The sequence below is a fragment of the Aulonocara stuartgranti genome (assembly GCF_965226115.1).
Source record: "Aulonocara stuartgranti genome assembly, chromosome: 11".
In the NCBI taxonomy this organism is placed as follows: Eukaryota; Metazoa; Chordata; class Actinopteri; order Cichliformes; family Cichlidae; genus Aulonocara; species Aulonocara stuartgranti.
Genome location: NC_138947.1, coordinates 30,262,319 through 30,279,447, shown reverse-complemented (window position 1 = coordinate 30,279,447; position 17,129 = coordinate 30,262,319). Strand labels below are relative to the sequence as shown.

The following is a 17,129-nucleotide window of genomic DNA, read 5'->3' as shown; positions in this document are numbered from 1 at the left end:
CTGAGAAGGCTAATGAATGTTGTAGATAACAAATAATGTAATTATAAAGCAGATATAATAACCTCATGGAGGCAACAAATGCCTCACTAGAGAAAAAACCAAGGATAAATAATTACAATTTATCGCCTGGGAATCATTAATGTTCAAAAAGCCACACTAAATTCTAGGTACAGGGACATTAAATTCATATTAATATGGACTGGACTGGCATGTAGATAGCACTTTTCTGGTCTGACTGCTCGAACCATTCTACTCTATAAGCCACATTTAGCTTTTTCACACACTAATTCATGCAGCACTTAAAGACACACCTACAGCCATTTTTACAATCACTAATTAACCTAGCATGCATGTCTTTGGAGTGTGTAAGTAAGCTGGAGTACCCAAGGAAACATGAGCAGGCAAACAAGCTAAGCAGGCCCCAGATAATCAGGAGATTTAAACCAACTGCACCACCATGCTGCCAAATTATTCAAAAATGTCTTCATCCTCTGGGTTTTGTGGCCACTTCTAGAGAGTTTTATGGCAGAAAACCAACAGTTCCATATAGTTCAGTAAAAAACAAGAAAAATCAGCCTCACGGTGGTGGAAGAGAAAAAATAGGGTATCGTCAATAAGAGTAATCCTGTGTGGACTAATAATAGTTTTAGCGCGTCTGACATTTATAGTAGTTGTCAATACGTGTCTGAACACCAATAGTAAAGTAATCAATGGATACTGATATAGTTGCAGTGGTGTGGTAAAAGGTAGAGGAAACTGGGTTAAGAGATACTTTATGTATGGATAATAATGATACAGCAAGCAACGTTAGCTTGCTGTAGTTCCTTAGCTTAATTCTTGGAGTGTGTGTGAGAGCATTTCATTTCAGTTGTTTGGTGTGATTTTCACCACTGGACATGGGGTAAAAAGTTATGATTTTTCATGTATTTGCTGTGCACATTACATATATTTAAAAAAAAAAATAGAGATTTTTGTTAAGGTAGGAGTTTTACATGGATATATGTTACTATTGTGCTGTCAAGGTGGTTAAAATGAATGGAATTGTTTAGATTTATTGTAAATGTTTGCTCACAGAAAAGTCTTAATTTGTTTTAATCCATCTGTGGTAAAGGATAAATTATTATTGCTTATTATCATTAGCGCAAAATCTTTGTCTTACCTAGTAAATCCACTAAAATCCAACATCTGTTTTGTATGTCTGTGTGTTGTACACCAGTAGGGAGATGCTGACAGGACAGAGGCTCTGCCAGTCAAAGTCGCACCAGGATTCGGTCCTCTCTGCCCTCAACCAGCAGAGGAAGGATGGCCTGCTGTGTGATGTCACTCTGGTTGCCGGTGAGCAGAAGTTCCACGCCCACAAAGCCGTCCTAGCAGCGTGCAGCGATTACTTCAGGGTGAGTCTAGTTCATGTTAGAGATCTCAAAAACAATTCATCCTGCCAATAAATGAAGTTCTTGAGCAGAGTAGTAGTAGAAGTGTTTGGTTGGAAAATTGGTCATGTTTGCAAGCCCACATGGTGTATTATATGTCACACCAACTGCTACACGTCTTTCACTAACCCACCTGGAACGAGCCCGAGTGTTTGATACCTTTTAAGCCACATACGTTGCTTTAGCTAGGCTTGTGCTGTCAGACAGCCAGGCAGGAGATTTCCTCAGATGGGCCGCACAGGGAAAAGTGCACACATGAGATTTAATTCAGGGACACCAAGCAGATTAGAAGGTAGAAATTAATCCCTGTTGAAAATGAGAGGCAGATTAAATATGTCCAAGTTGCCTGGGGATTATTCCTCCCGTGTGTGTGTGTGTTTGTAGGGTTTTTTTTTTTTTTACTTCTGTCTGAAGAGAGTCGAGGGTGGGCGAGTCACACTCCTCTCCTCCTTTTGTTCATCCCCTTCACATTTGTTCTCCTTTTGTTCTTCGGCTCCTTTTTTAAATGCCGCCCTTTCAAGTCCCAGCTGAGCCGAGCAACACTGTTGTTCCAGCGCTCGGATTATTAGATCAGCCTGCTACAGTAAGCAAGAAAAACTCACTCCGCTCCTCTGTTCCTCTGGAGCAGCCTAACAACATTATGTTCATTTTGTCATCTGACTCCACCGCTGGGTTTCATTTACTTCATTTACTGAGGAGATGAAGGGGCCTTGTGTGGGGAATAGCAACTGTGTTTTCCCCCTCGTTCCACGTCTCAGTCTTCTCACACTCAGGCAAACACCTGCACACTTTGCAGTGATTAGAACACATTATGTAGTCCAGCGGGCATGAGGGATTGTAATGAAATACCTGACCAAGCATGAGTTGTGTACCTGGAACTTGTCCTGAATGTGTCACCTGCCTCTTCCAGTCCCATCACATTACTAAGACGTCTGGACAGCTTGGCGAGATACAGCCACAATCAGTCACACCAGCCTCACAAGCACACCGCTGACAGCGAGAAAGTACCCACACACAAAATGTTGTCTGTTCGCCCATCAGTTAGAAAGGAGCCTTTACCAAAAAACAGTCACTATTTTCAATAGAAATGTCACAAACTACACTAAGTAAAAGTCATATATTGCTTTGTGACAACACTATTTAAAAGACTGATCGGTATTTCCTGTAGATCATTTATAGACGATCTCTCCTCTGTCTAATCCAATATAGCTTGATTTGATAATGGCATCTGTTGTAAGTTGATCCCTGTGAGGAAGTTGGTGCGTGGGGATTCAATGTATACTGTGCTATTTGTAGCAAGCTGTAAATAAGTGGAAATAGATTCACTGCTGCATACAAAATTGAAAGTTTGTGAATTCCCCTTTCAGGTATTTATAGTAGCAACAGCTTATTTAGTTTTTTCTTCTGAATACTTTAGAAAAGGAGTTTGCAGGTACTACTGTGGCACTGATGTCGCATTAGGCAGTTGCATTGCATATTATATACAGTGGGGCAAAAAAGTATTTAGTCAGCCACCGATTGTGCAAGTTCCCCCACCTAAAATGATGACAGAGGTCAGTAATTTGCACCAGAGGTACACTTCAACTGTGAGAGACAGAATGTGAAAAAAAAATCCATGAATTCACATGGTAGGATTTGTAAAGAATTTATTTGTAAATCAGGGTGGAAAATAAGTATTTGGTCAATAACAAAAATACAACTCAATACTTTGTAACATAACCTTTGTTGGCAATAACAGAGGTCAAACGTTTACTATAGGTCTTTACCAGGTTTGCACACACAGTAGCTGGTATTTTGGCCCATTCCTCCATGCAGATCTTCTCGAGAGCAGTGATGTTTTGGGGCTGTCGCCGAGCAACACGGACTTTCAACTCCCGCCACAGATTTTCTATGGGGTTGAGGTCTGGAGACTGGCTAGGCCACTCCAGGACTTTCAAATGCTTCTTACGGAGCCACTCCTTTGTTGCCCGGGCGGTGTGTTTTGGATCATTGTCATGTTGGAAGACCCAGCCTCGTTTCATCTTCAAAGTTCTCACTGATGGAAGGAGGTTTTGGCTCAAAATCTCACGATACATGGCCCCATTCATTCTGTCCTTAACACGGATCAGTCGTCCTGTCCCCTTGGCAGAAAAACAGCCCCATAGCATGATGTTTCCACCCCCATGCTTCACAGTAGGTATGGTGTTCTTGGGATGCAACTCAGTATTCTTCTTCCTCCAAACACGACGAGTTGAGTTTATACCAAAAAGTTCTACTTTGGTTTCATCTGACCACATGACATTCTCCCAATCCTCTGCTGTATCATCCATGTGCTCTCTGGCAAACTTCAGACGGGCCTGGACATGCACTGGCTTCAGCAGCGGAACACGTCTGGCACTGCGGGATTTGATTCCCTGCCGTTGTAGTGTGTTACTGATGGTGACCTTTGTTACTTTGGTCCCAGCTCTCTGCAGGTCATTCACCAGGTCCCCCCGTGTGGTTCTGGGATCGTTGCTCACCGTTCTCATGATCATTTTGACCCCACGGGATGAGATCTTGCATGGAGCCCCAGATCGAGGGAGATTATCATTGGTCTTGTATGTCTTCCATTTTCTGATGATTACTCCCACAGTTGATTTTTTTCACACCAAGCTGCTTGCCTATTGTAGATTCACTCTTCCCAGTCTGGTGCAGGTCTACAATACTTTTCCTGGTGTCCTTCGAAAGCTCTTTGGTCTTGGCCATGGCGGAGTTTGGAGTCTGACTGTTTGAGGCTGTGGACAGGTGTCTTTTATACAGATGATGAGTTCAAACAGGTGCCATTCATACAGGTAACGAGTGGGGGACAGAAAAGCTTCTTACAGACGACGTTACAGGTCTGTGAGAGCCAGAGATTTTCCTTGTTTGAGGTGACCAAATACTTATTTTCCACCCTAATTTACGAATAAATTCTTTACAAATCCTACCATGTGGATTCATGGATTTTTTTTTCACATTCTGTCTCTCACAGTTGAAGTGTACCTCTGGTGCAAATTACTGACCTCTGTCATCATTTTAAGTGGGGGAACTTGCACAATCGGTGGCTGACTAAATACTTTTTTGCCCCACTGTATATAAGAACCAGTACAGTTACCATTTGCCTTATAACAGAGTATACTGAAGTCAGATGTGAGGCAGTCTGTCCCATAGCCTAAGCCTGGCCTAGACTGGGCAACAAGACAATGGTCCCAAGCACAGTAACAAGTCTATAACAGAACAGCTGAAAAAGAAAAGAATCAAGGTGCTGCAGACCTCAGCCTGACTGGAATACTGTGCTATGCATATATAAATACCCACTAACCTCAGTGTACTGATGTATTAATATTGTAAAGAAGTATGGGGCAAAACTGTATCACTTATCAAGTTTTTCTAAAGGTGCTTCTACAAACTACAGAGTGATGCAGATTCAAATAAAGAATTTTGAATCTTGAACATTAAAAATGTAAAGATGCAGTTGAATCATTACTACAAGGTCTTTCTTTATGAAGTAGAAAGGAGAACAGAGTGGCTGTCAAGAATAAACAAACTGTTGCTCTTAATCATTTGTTTATTTATAGCAATCAAGGTTCAGATAGGAACACTATAGTCAAAAAAAGACTTTTATTTTAATCTCCTGGAATTTATGTTATTATCCTTTATTTATCCAGGTGAAAAAGTCTCATTGAGGTTAAAATGTCATTTTCAAGAGAGACGTGGGCAATAGGGCAGCAAAAGTTACAATTTGATGGCATGGGCAACTTCCCAGCCCTTCCATGTGCACTGGCACAGAATTGGGCAGGATTCAAGGACACAGACAGATTAAGTCAAATGCAGCATTAAACTGTGTTCATGACTCATATAGAGTGGGTTGTCTGCCTATCAGAAAGTCAGTGATTTGGTCCCTGGCTCCTCTGTCTGCATGTTGAAGTATCAAACAAGATACTGATCCTCAAGCACTTTGTAAGTATCGATACCAGTCCATCCAAAACAGGAGCTGTGGGTTGCAGAGTGGCTTGCAGATGAAAAAATGTGCTCCAAATGAGATTTGCCAATTATATATAGGGATGGGTATCATTTAGGTTTTATCCGATACCAGTACCAAATCGATACTTTTGAAACGGTGCCGGTGTTTAAACGGTGCTCGAACCGGTGCTTAAAGAATGGAGAACTCAAACTTTGTCCAACAATCTCTTATGTTTAGCTGTTTTTTTGTAAAAAGATAACAATGTTAGCCTTTTCTGCAGCTATAGGGCATATATGGTATCACTCTTGGCTGGAAGCAGTGCTTAATCAATGGAAAAAACACCAATTTTGTCTAAAAACCTCTCATGTTTAGCTGTTTCCCAGCGCTTTGGGGTCCTTAGGGACTAGTAAAGCGCTATACAAATACAGGAATTTTACGATTTTGACCGCTTCCCCTTGGGCATTTTTAATCTGTAGCTCTGCTCTAAAAGAACGTACGTACCTGGGCCCGCCTACTACGCTTGCAAAGGTAAAATGATTGGCTAGAATCCAAAGTGTATGACATCTCAGGAAAAATAAAAGCACCGAAATAAACTACCGTTTATGTCAGAACTGGTGTCATAATGGCACCGGATACCGGTACCCATCCCTAATTATATATCAGCTGATATCCTGGGTTTGTGGTGAGCTTTCCTTTATGTTGTGCTCTGTGAGCACTACTTTGAAACATATTAAGCATCTAAATCCAATCACAAAATCACCACGCAGTTTACCATAGAAATGCTGACCATGTTTATTTCTTTCTACTGAGGCAGTTAAGGACAGGAAGGTTAAATTAACAAATGAATGGTTTTCACAAGTTTTTGTGCACAGTCTTAAGTAAAAGTCTAAGTACTCTGAATCCTTGTAAACCTTCCTCATTTCTTGGCACCAAGAACGAGAGCAGTTGGCAGATTCAGTCCAAATGCACTGATACACGCATTGGTCTTTAAAAAGCTTAACAGCTGAGCCTCTGGCAATTTAACAGCTTGCAGCAGTTATGGAGCAAACATTCCAATTAAACTTTACCAAGCAGTACCAAAGTGTAGACATGTCTCGTTTAATACTATTTTCTCTGATCTAAAGGTCCCAGCAACATAGGAACATAGGAAAATGCCAGAAAAATCCAAAGAAGAACAAACAAATGCAGTCTGAAAGGTTTATAAGAAAATTCCACTGGACACTCACAAAGCAAAAACACAGATTAAATTGGAGAATGTCTTCCTAAATGGGATATTGTTGTTGTATATGAAACTACTCCACTTTTTTTTAATTACTGTGCACGCTCATCATAAAGGTAGCCAGGTAGAGGGCAGAACTAATTTCTTTTCAAAGTATTGGAAGACCAGCATACATTTTTAATGTAAAATTCAGTTAAAACAAAAAGAAGACATTTTTGTTTCTCTATTGTAAGATAAGAATCAGTGTAAAATAGAAATATTAAAGTGAAGTGCCTAGGGCTGCCACAAACGATTATTTTGATAGTCGACTAGTCACCAATTATTTTTGCGATTAGTCGACTAATCAGATCATCATCCATTGGACATAAAACGTACAGCTTATTGCACCAGCAGCATCTGCTCTCATATAACTATCATTAGCTTCCAGCTTTAAGTGTTTAAGGTCTGTGCTAACTAAAAATAAAGACAAGATGATAGTTTATTAAATTTTAATGAAATTTGCAGATTGTTTCGGTTTAATAAACTCCTTGCTCTCTAAAATATAACAGGACACCGGAGTATATTCTCGAGCATCTCACACTTCTGATAATCAGCTGTCTGCTTGACGTTTATTCAGCTGTGTAAAAACTATAACTTTAATCTCAGCCAAACCGATTTACTCAGGAACAAATAAAACACGGAACAAAGCCAAACAATAACATTTTTAAGTTATCTAAGTGACTTATATATGTTTAACCTGAGTAGCGAAAGACAGGTGTTCTCACGGGCTCTAGTGAGGCTTGCCCCCGGCTAGCAATCGAGCTAGTGGGTAACAGACGTCTCTGAAAACGTCGGAGCGCTTTTGAAAATATGTGGTGTCTTGATAAACTGAGCAGATATTTGAGGTTTACACAGCTACATTCTCACCTGAAAATGTGTTAAACGTTTATTTTGCGACCCAGAAAGAATAATAAGAGTAATATTAAAACTAACTAGCTGCCGCCATTGTTGGAAACTGAGCTGGGCCGCGCTATGAATTCTGGGACAGAGCTACTTCTTCTTCTTTGGGGTTTAACGGCAGCTGGCATCCTTGAACATGCAGTGCTGCCATCTTCTGTTTCATTCCGTTATTACACTCTTAAATCCTACTACTCATTCCTGCGTCTTTTGGGATCTTACAAAGCTTCAAACGACGCGTCAACTATTAAATCAGTCGTCGACGATTTTGATAGTCGACGTAATTGTGACTAGTCGACTAATCATGGCAGCCCTAGAAGTGCCCCAAAAAGCAAAATCATCCATTTACCAAATACAGTCAACTATTCTTTTTGGTCTTTTCTAATAAACATACTTGCAAGTGTAGTCTCCTTCCCTGGAGATAAACCACTACTTTTCTCAGACTGAATACTGTAATTTTTCACTGGGTGCGTGAGGAAGTCACGAGTCCTCTATGGTATGATCAGGCCAAGCAGGCACACACAAATTTTGCCAGCGGGTCAGGCTAACTGCAACGCTACACCCCCACTGCAGCAGTGTGTGAAACGACTGCAGCGAGCATGGCTCTGTGGCGCAATGTGTCTCTGCGATAGATCTATATCCCAAATCAGGGTAGCCATCCGTCACCACCAGTGCTCCCTGAGCTCCTTCACCAAGGTCAGGAGCGCTCATGCTGAAGGCACACAACTCTATGAGCACTTCTCAGGGTGCCCTGTCTCTGTATATCGTAGGCAGTCTATATTGTTTGTCCTCCACTCTTTACTTCCTGCTTGTGTCTCAATGCTTTTTTGTGTGTGTTTTATGTTCTTGCAGACAGACCAAAGCTCAGCCGCTATCACATCCCGGGTGGTGAATCAACAAGACTGAGCTTTGAAGACAGATACGCAGACACTGGTTTAAAACTCAGCGTAGCCCATTTCTCACATCATGCTCACAATACAGAAGGGCCATTTGCCAGAGAAGGGGGTGGGCGTTGGTGCCTGGTGAAAGTTCATGTGTGCTATGAATCAGGGAAAGCCACATTCATTATAAGCGAAATGAATGTGGCTTTCACAACAGAAGGAGATCCTGCGATAACCAGGCAGCCCGGGGGCTTTTGAAGCTTAAAATGCTGTCACACACCAGCGTCTCAGTGGAGATAGAGTGGAGCGACCGTGTTGCACATTGCACTGTGATTAAAAAGATACTTTAAAATTGCAAGTTAGCTAAGATCACTATCCTGAAAAGCAAGGAAACTTTGGATACAGAAACAGCTGGAATTAATTTTCAAAAGCGGTTTAGTGGTGCTGTTTGTCCCATTACAGGAGAAACATTGAGACACCACATTTAAAGATGGTATAACGTTACTCTAGCTCAGAACTCAGGTGACAGGTAGCAGATGATCGTCATCATGGCCATGCTTAACCTGTAAAACTCCTTCTTTCTCTCTTCCCCTCAACACTGCTGCGCACTGCTGGTTGGCCGTGATCAATAGCGCTGTCATCCCTTCATGGTGTGACACCAATCAATAGCTTTGACTAGCGAGCAGCAAGGTGGACTCACACACAGCAGGGCCAGACTGCAGATGCTGTGTCCACGGCTTTGATTTCACATGGAGTTTGACATGTACTGTGCTCATGCACGTGTGTGTGTGTGTGAGACAGGATGAGGGAAAGACAGAGGGGTATAACAGAAAGTACTGATTGTGCTATTTCTTTCTGTTGACCTTCAGAGCCAAGGCAGGTAAATCAATACGAAAAGGGTTCTAGGATGCTGCGTCTGGCAGGTTTTGATTAACTATCAGGCTGTTTTTTTGTTTTTGTTTTTTTTTCTCAAGTGTGTCGTAACCTCCAGATATTTATATGATGAACCTCCAGAGCCACCTCTGAAAGACTGGAGAAACAAATGTGAATGGTTGTGATCACTGGACTTTTTCTAATACAGTATTATATGTGTTTGCTTCTTTTATTTCAACAAAGAAAGAAAATGCCACATGAAATATGTGTGATGTAATGTTCCCTCAGCTGACCTCCATGTTTTGGCTCTGTGTCATCAGGCCATGTTCAGCCTGTGCATGGTGGAGAGCGAGGCAGATGAAGTGACTCTGCAGGGAGTGACCAGCGTCGGACTGAAGCACGCTTTAGATTTCGCTTACACTGGACAGGTGAGTTTGAGCCATCGTGAGCAGACTGACAAAAAAACCCCAAAACAACAACAACATTTGCAGAGATGGAAATGCTGTCGACAGAAAATCTCATGAAAAGAAATCACAGTACACCACACAGAAATTTTTAGATTAATATCCAGAAAGTTATTTATCAGTACATATCATTACATTTGCTAAACTGTGGGTGAACGTCCACTACTACTGTTAAATTGTTCTGATGTATCATTAGGTTTAGAAACCAAGTTCTCTGCCAGGTGACATAGTTTGTTGACTCTGATTTATTGAATCCTTATTTGGCTGCCTAATCAGCCTTACTTTCTACACTGTTTCAAGGCTAAGCTACATTGCCTGATCCCATTTGCCTGATTGGCAGTTTCGTCTCATTTGGACGTCTAGGCCTGCTCAATTGATCAGCCTTCGTTGCTTTAAATTTGCAACCTCTCTGGAATGAAATGCTTTAACCTGTAGTGCAAGAAATAATATATATGTTTTTAATATAAAAATATACAGTAATAACGCAAGCAACCACAAAATCCCCTGGGGCCCACCCAAACTTAAATCTTCACTCCAATGAAAATACAAGAGAAAGTGATGTATTTCCTTGACTGTTTTATTCAGCAAACATAAACAACACAGTCCTTTGGCTATAAATCACCACCCATCCATATGTAAAGTGTTAAAGCCCATGTGTGACCCACCTGGATGCAAATTTCAATACAAAAGTAAGTAAATTTAGGTCAGAGCAATGAGTAATATCACAAACTAACAACCTCCTATTACCAGTTTTAATTCACTTTTTATCTAAACAAATTAATTTACATATATAAATATGCAACTGTAAATAATTTCACACTGAATTTCTGTTATTACTACAGCCTACCTGCAGTACTGGCCCCCACTTTGGAATTCACTTTGTTAAAAAGATACTTCTGTTAAACCCCTTGAGTTAAAGCTGAAAGTCTGGACTTCAGTCACATCTTGACTGTTTGACTGAGACAAAATCCATCCATTTTTTTAAATATACAGTCCTAGAAAACAAGTAAATGGGCTGGCTAGCAGCAATCTCTGAGATGCAAGTTATGTTTGTTTTCCCTACTGTTCACTGAAATACACCGTATAAAGACAACATAAACGCTCAAGTGGTTTAGCAAATTTATTTAGCCAAGCTAACCAAGCTATATAAGCAAGCACAGTGCAGCTACTCAGCATGCTAAGCTAACCAGCATGTTCTTAGTACTGGCAGACAGTAGCCAAACACTAAACTAACTCCCTCAGCTAGCATAGCAGCACACAACATAACTGGCTAACAAGCTATGAAGAATATTTGCAGAATTGATTCCAGTGCTGTTCTTCTTTGATATATACACTTTACATGTACATGTATATTGTTGTTTAAAGAGCTTGGAAAGAAAAGCGTCTGGACTTCTTTGAGTTGCTTGAAGATGTTTCACCTCTCATCCGAGAAGCTTCTTCAGTTCTAAGGTCAAATGGGGGAGAGTCCCAGATTTAAACCCAGTGGGAGTTTCACCCCAAAGAGGGACAAAGGACCCCTGATGATCCTCTACCTAATCACATGAGCCAAGGTGTGAAAGCGGGTGTGGGTCACAATCAGTCAGGGTTTCAGGTGAGCTCATTGTGAAACCTGGTCCCACCCTATCGTGTGATTTCCTGAGGTCAGATGGCCCAGGATGTGAGTGGACGTTAAGGCCTCTTTGACTCCCATCACCCTCTGGAACACAAACTTAGGGTAATCAGGACCCTACACCACCGGGCAGAACATGTTCCCTCTAAGCCTGAAGGAAAAAAGAAGGAACACACACATGTAAAGGAAGCACTTAAAACATGCTTCTATCCTAATTGGGCGTTCATAAAGTCAGCAAAGATGCACAGAAAAGAAGATCAGACACCAGCGAGGGAGGATAAGAAGGACAGACGCAACAACATTGTCATCCCCTATGTAGCCAGTGTATCAGAGAAACTCAGGAGAGTTTTCTCCAAGCACGACATCCCAGTGTACTTCAGACCCAGCAACACACTCAGACAAAAACTAAACACAAACTTAACAATGTGGTGTATGCTGTACAGTGCAGCGAGGAATGCTCAGACCTCTACATCGGAGAGACCAAACAACCACTTCACAAGCGCATGGCACAACATAGAAGAGCCACCTCCACAGGACAAGACTCAGCAGTTCATCTGCATCTTAAGGATAAAGGTCACTCTTTCTAAGATGCCAACGTTCACATTTTGGACAGAGAGGACAGATGGTTTGAAAGAGGAGGGAAAGAAGCCATCTATCATCTATGTCCACTGTGAGCGACCATCTTTGAACAGAGGCGGTGGTTTATGATACCAACTGTCTGCCATCTATAATCTATAATCCAGTTTTGAGTTCCCTTCCCAGACGCCTTAACGTCCACTCACATCCTGGGCCATCTGACCTCAGGAAATCACATGATAAGGTGATTTGACCTTAGAACTGAAGAAGCTTCTCGGATGAGAGGTGAAACGTCTTCAAGTAACTTAAAGAAGTCCAGACGCTTTTCTTTCCAAGCTCCTTAGACTACGATGACCTGGATGACTGAGAACCTTCACAGATATATTGTTGCTTGTTAGTAAATATCTTGCCAAACAGTTTTTTGCAGTTTGGGACTGTGTTGTCATGCATACCTGTAAATAAGTGTTCATCAAACAGTGATGCTGGTAATTGATTTAAGAACAATGAATGTGTGTATTTATTATTTATGAAAATCAGTTTTTACTGTCTCACTATATATGGTGAAATAATAAATAAAAATAAGATAAAAAAATAATAACATGATAAATGAACACACGTCTGTGTTTTCATATATTAGCAAAGCGAACAAGCACCAGGGGCCTGGTTTTTGCTAGTAGTAGAGACGCTGTGGCTGGTCAAAGTAAAGATAAATTTGACTACTTTGAATGCCAGAGGGTTATCTGTCAAAGAGCATTATGTAGTTCATAAGATGACCAAGCTGATGTTAGTAGATTAAAAATCCTATGTGCTGGCTATATTTTATAATTAAAGGGGAGTATAAAAACAGCATACAAATGTGAAATACTCAAATACTGTACATTTACTTTAAAGCTGAAAATAACTTAATATTCTATCAGTGCCAAATATGTCACAAAACTAAATAAAAACATGGATTCTGCAGATTACCTCTTTAATCTCAGCAGCATAAGCTCCTACCGCTGGATGACTGAGTGTGCAGGTGCTTTATCAGATTTTTACTATGAACTATGAACTATGCACCTGCCCTGGCCACTCTGGTTAAAATAAAAACAGAAGAGCACACAATTACATTTCAGTGCTAAAGGTTCTTGTGAGTTCATGTCCTTGTCTTGTCGCCCAGTCGACAAAGAACGAGTGCGTGAGAATTCCTGTAAACCTTTCTTGACATTTTTTGTGCCAATGATTCTTGCTTCACTAAGCAGCCCAGCGGCTTATTTTGTGTACCAAGAGGCCAGGAACTTTGTAATTACTCCTAATTTTATTTCCACAGTGGAAATGAGCAAAGAGTGAGTCGGTTAGCCAGTGTAAGTAGGTCAACAGCAGGCTTGCAAGCCGCCCCGCTTTGGTTGGCTCAGCTCCTGTCTGCCCAGAGGAGATGATAGCAGATGAGATGAGGGCAATAAGCTTACCCCCAGACCGTTAATAATGACCTACTAAAAATCCTTTAGCCACATGTCATAGGCCAGCAGGGTGAAGGAGGAGGCATGCCATCAGTAGCTTCATAGGATTTCTTTTATTTTTTTACTGGCTGCCAACCACAGCGGATCTCTCAATCAATTAAACATCCTGCAGCGCTGCCACAGTTTTATTAGCCACACGGTACCAGATCACATGGCAGAGGACATGCGTTCTGCCTTACACGCATCTTCTTCCATTTTATATCTCCTCCAGGTGAAAGCTAGTAAGCGGCAATAACTGCTGGTTTACACAAGAGCTCATTGTACTCCCACACTGAAGCGGGCACGGAGTTATAAAACTGACTTCTGCTGTGTGAGGTAGAGGTGCTCTAACTGTAGTGGGCTTCTGGAGTGGATAGGAGAGCACGATATGAAGAGAGTTCACTTACTGTTATTACAGTCATCATTGCTGCTGCTGCTGCCTGACAGGATGCTGATTGAGTGAAAAAGGGAAAAAATGCGGGGTTTGATGTTTTTGATAGCATGCTTTCCTCAGTTCATAGTCACAGAATAGATGAAGAGGTGCTTGGAAATTAGTTTTTTCAAATCAACATTTTTATCTGCTCTGTTCTGCTGTTTTTTTTCTTCTCTAGCTCAGTGTATCTAGATTCTTGTTAATGAAGCGAAAACCACTTGCTATTGCTCTCTGTCTTAATATGTTAAGCTTACGAGGCCCATAGATGGTGCGGCTTGTTAACTGGATTGCTGCCCAGGCCTGGAAGGAAACCATACTGTGATAAATGGGAATGTGCAGATGCAGCTAATTGTGGAGAAGGAGGGTAGAATTTTTTTTTTATCAGAGCGGCTTGCTGGGAATATTTTCTAAGTGGTTGTATATTATACTATTATAAACAAGTAGCCTGATGATTTCAAATGAAGTGTTTACATGAATCCTAAAGTGGCCAAATAATGCGTTATAATGCAGTGAGAGCAATCATGTAGACTGAATGGACAAACATGCAGTAGAATTAAGTAACACATTTGTATTCAGATCTGCTCATTTTGTTGTTCAGATTCATAAATAATCAGTAGGCTCCAGCAAAATTGATACTCCTGAGGCCTGCTAAACAATGTTCAGTCCATTACTGTGGCAACAGTACCGATGGGTGAGAGAGACAAACGATGAAGTCATTTTTCACACTTTCACTGCTGATGCAGTCACAGCTCTGTGGATATGTAGGGCAGAGCTGCTAAAGGGATTATCAAAGGTTTTGTAGGTTGTTTTTTTTGTTTGTTTTTAAAACCAATCTAAACTGTGGGACAGGTGATTCCACAGGATGAGGGAGATAGCATGGTGTCTAGTCTGACTGGGTTACGATTTAAGTGATGCCACCCTCTGCGCAGTTCTCCACCCCTCTGCTCCTAAGAGCTTACGAGAACGAACTGGCTGCGTTACAGAGCGTTATGTTGCATATGGGTGGGTAATATGGAGGAAACAGAAGGAAGCTTTCAGTGCATAATTTTCATCCGCTGCTCATTTAAACAGGAAGCATTTTGGAAGAATCTGTGCAGAAACAATTGCCTGAATATGTTGCTGCGCTGCAAGGAGAATAATGGCAAATCAAGCACAATGGTCAAGCAGGGTTTTTTTGTTTTTGTTTCCGCATCATCTGTTGCAGTGTCCGAAACATTTTTACATTTAACCAGTAGAAATCAAACTTAGCCCAACTAAAGTTAAAATAAGAAAGAAATTACAAATATATATATACTTTTTTTTAGTTCTAAGGTTGTATGTGTTAGGACATGAAAAAATAAATCCTCTTTTTCTCACATGCTTGATAGCTGGATTAATGTCTCTGGGCTAAAATGCTGTGTTTAGTTTTTATCAAATGTAGCATGGTGCATTATGGATAAATATTAAAGACATTATTCCAGAAATCTTGTGGTTCTTCAGAGGGAATTTGCTGAAATGTTCCAAGAAAATTGGATGTGTTCATCTCGACATTTCGTCATTCATCCAAGTGACTTCTTCAGACATTCTGCATACCATAGATAAAAACGTGTGCCTGAACCTGAACAGTTAAAAGAAACAGTGATTATCAATAAATAATATACAGTACAGTACTAAAGTTCAGAAAAAGGCATCACTTGAAAACAACCTAGAGCTCAGCTGCAGTGAAACGGACACTCAGACACAAATGTTAAAAAAAGAAACCTAATGACCCTGTTTGAATGCTCTGAACCAGATTCTGCTGGAGCCAGCAGTGATCCAGGACGTCCTGTCTGCAGGCAGCCACCTTCAGCTGCTGGAGCTCCTCAGCCTCTGCTCACACTACCTCATCCAGGTGCGTGCACAAAGCACAGACGCACACGCGCACATGAATGCACGCATGCACACAAACGTTCACATGTTCTGGTGTCCTTGTGTGTGAGCTGGGAACTGCGGACATTAGGAAAAGAAATCAGCGCAGAAACAGGTTCATGCTACAAAATCCTCATCAGGTTAATGAAAATCTGGTAATAACACTGATGTGTGAGAGGTATGGTCCACTCAGGAACAGTTGCTCCGTTTGATCCTATCTGCCAGTTATATCGGGGGAATTTTTACAAATGAGTCACCTTACTTGGGGTTGAATAGCTTACATAGGTCATTTTACACATTTCCTAAATCATTATCCAAACTGTCAAGTATCTCCTGTGTTTCTTTCCAGTTTTCTTTCATTACTATAGATTTTTTGCTTTTTTTCCCTTCAGAAAATGAAAATGAAGATATTATGTGTAAGAACTGTGAGCTGTTGCAGTTATTACACCTTAATTACACATTACAATTACACGTTATTACACACCCTAATAGAATAGAATAGAAAAGTTGAATTCTATTCTATTCTATTAGGGTGTGTGAAAGGCATGCCACCTTTGTTAGGAAAATAATGCAATTTTATATCAAGATTATTGTGATTATATTGATACTGACTGCTTGCATATTAAAATACTGACATGATGTCCCCATCTAAACCAGTAAAAGAGCAAATGACTAGAATTGGATCAAAGAGTCCTTTTCTTCAATCTCTTTGTCGTTACCTTTAATTAGGTAATTTCTACTTTTGGTACTTGTGTGAAAATCAGGTGATGTTTTAGGACCTATTTGAGAAATGTAAAAATTCCAAAGGGTTCAAACCTCTACAACAACAGTGTATGTGTTAACTTCTGTTTCTGCGCTGTTGTTGTTAGTCAAGCTCACTTAGGCTATAATGTGTTAATTAGTGAGATGCAGAGGTGCCTCTAGTTTAACTGTTTTTTTCATTGTTTTCCTTTTGACAGAGACAGGCTCCCTCTGTTTTGGTCTTTGTGTCTAAAGAAATTAAACTGTGATCAATCTTTTCATCTTTAAAAAAAAAAAAAATTGGTGTGTCTTGAAAAATGTCGAGCTATTTCTTCTAAATACCTTGACCGCAAAGTCAGTGCTGCAGTTCTTCCATCTACTGATGGTCTAGTGTGAATGTTTAAAGGTCAGTTAGAGGATGCAAGCCCCAGACCTAGGAAGCGTTTAGTGCTGTTGCTCAAGGACACTTCTGCTGGGTTTATGCCTGTCGTCTACAGCAAGGTACCTCAGGCCAGATCATTTCAAGAATTGGGCCACGCTGACGTGTGTTTCATGCATTTTATCACAAGATGCATGTGTTAGAACAGAAGCAAAGTCGGCCTACTGTCCTCTGGGTATGTAGCGAAGCGCTGCTGTAAATA

General features: G+C 40.8%; 1 protein-coding gene across 4 annotated transcripts in view; it reads left to right on the top strand.

Annotated features, from left to right (window-relative positions):
* The window catches only part of klhl32 (kelch-like family member 32), a 36,919-nt gene that overhangs the window by 4,236 nt on the left and 15,554 nt on the right, over positions 1–17,129 (top strand). For all 4 annotated transcript variants that reach the window (XM_082551222.1, XM_082551220.1, XM_082551221.1 and 1 more), the window contains 3 exons: positions 1,217–1,394; positions 9,621–9,728; positions 15,632–15,730. In XM_082551222.1, the coding sequence (XP_082407348.1) occupies positions 1,217–1,394; positions 9,621–9,728; positions 15,632–15,730 (385 nt within the window). The remainder of the gene's footprint in view (positions 1–1,216; positions 1,395–9,620; positions 9,729–15,631; positions 15,731–17,129) is intronic.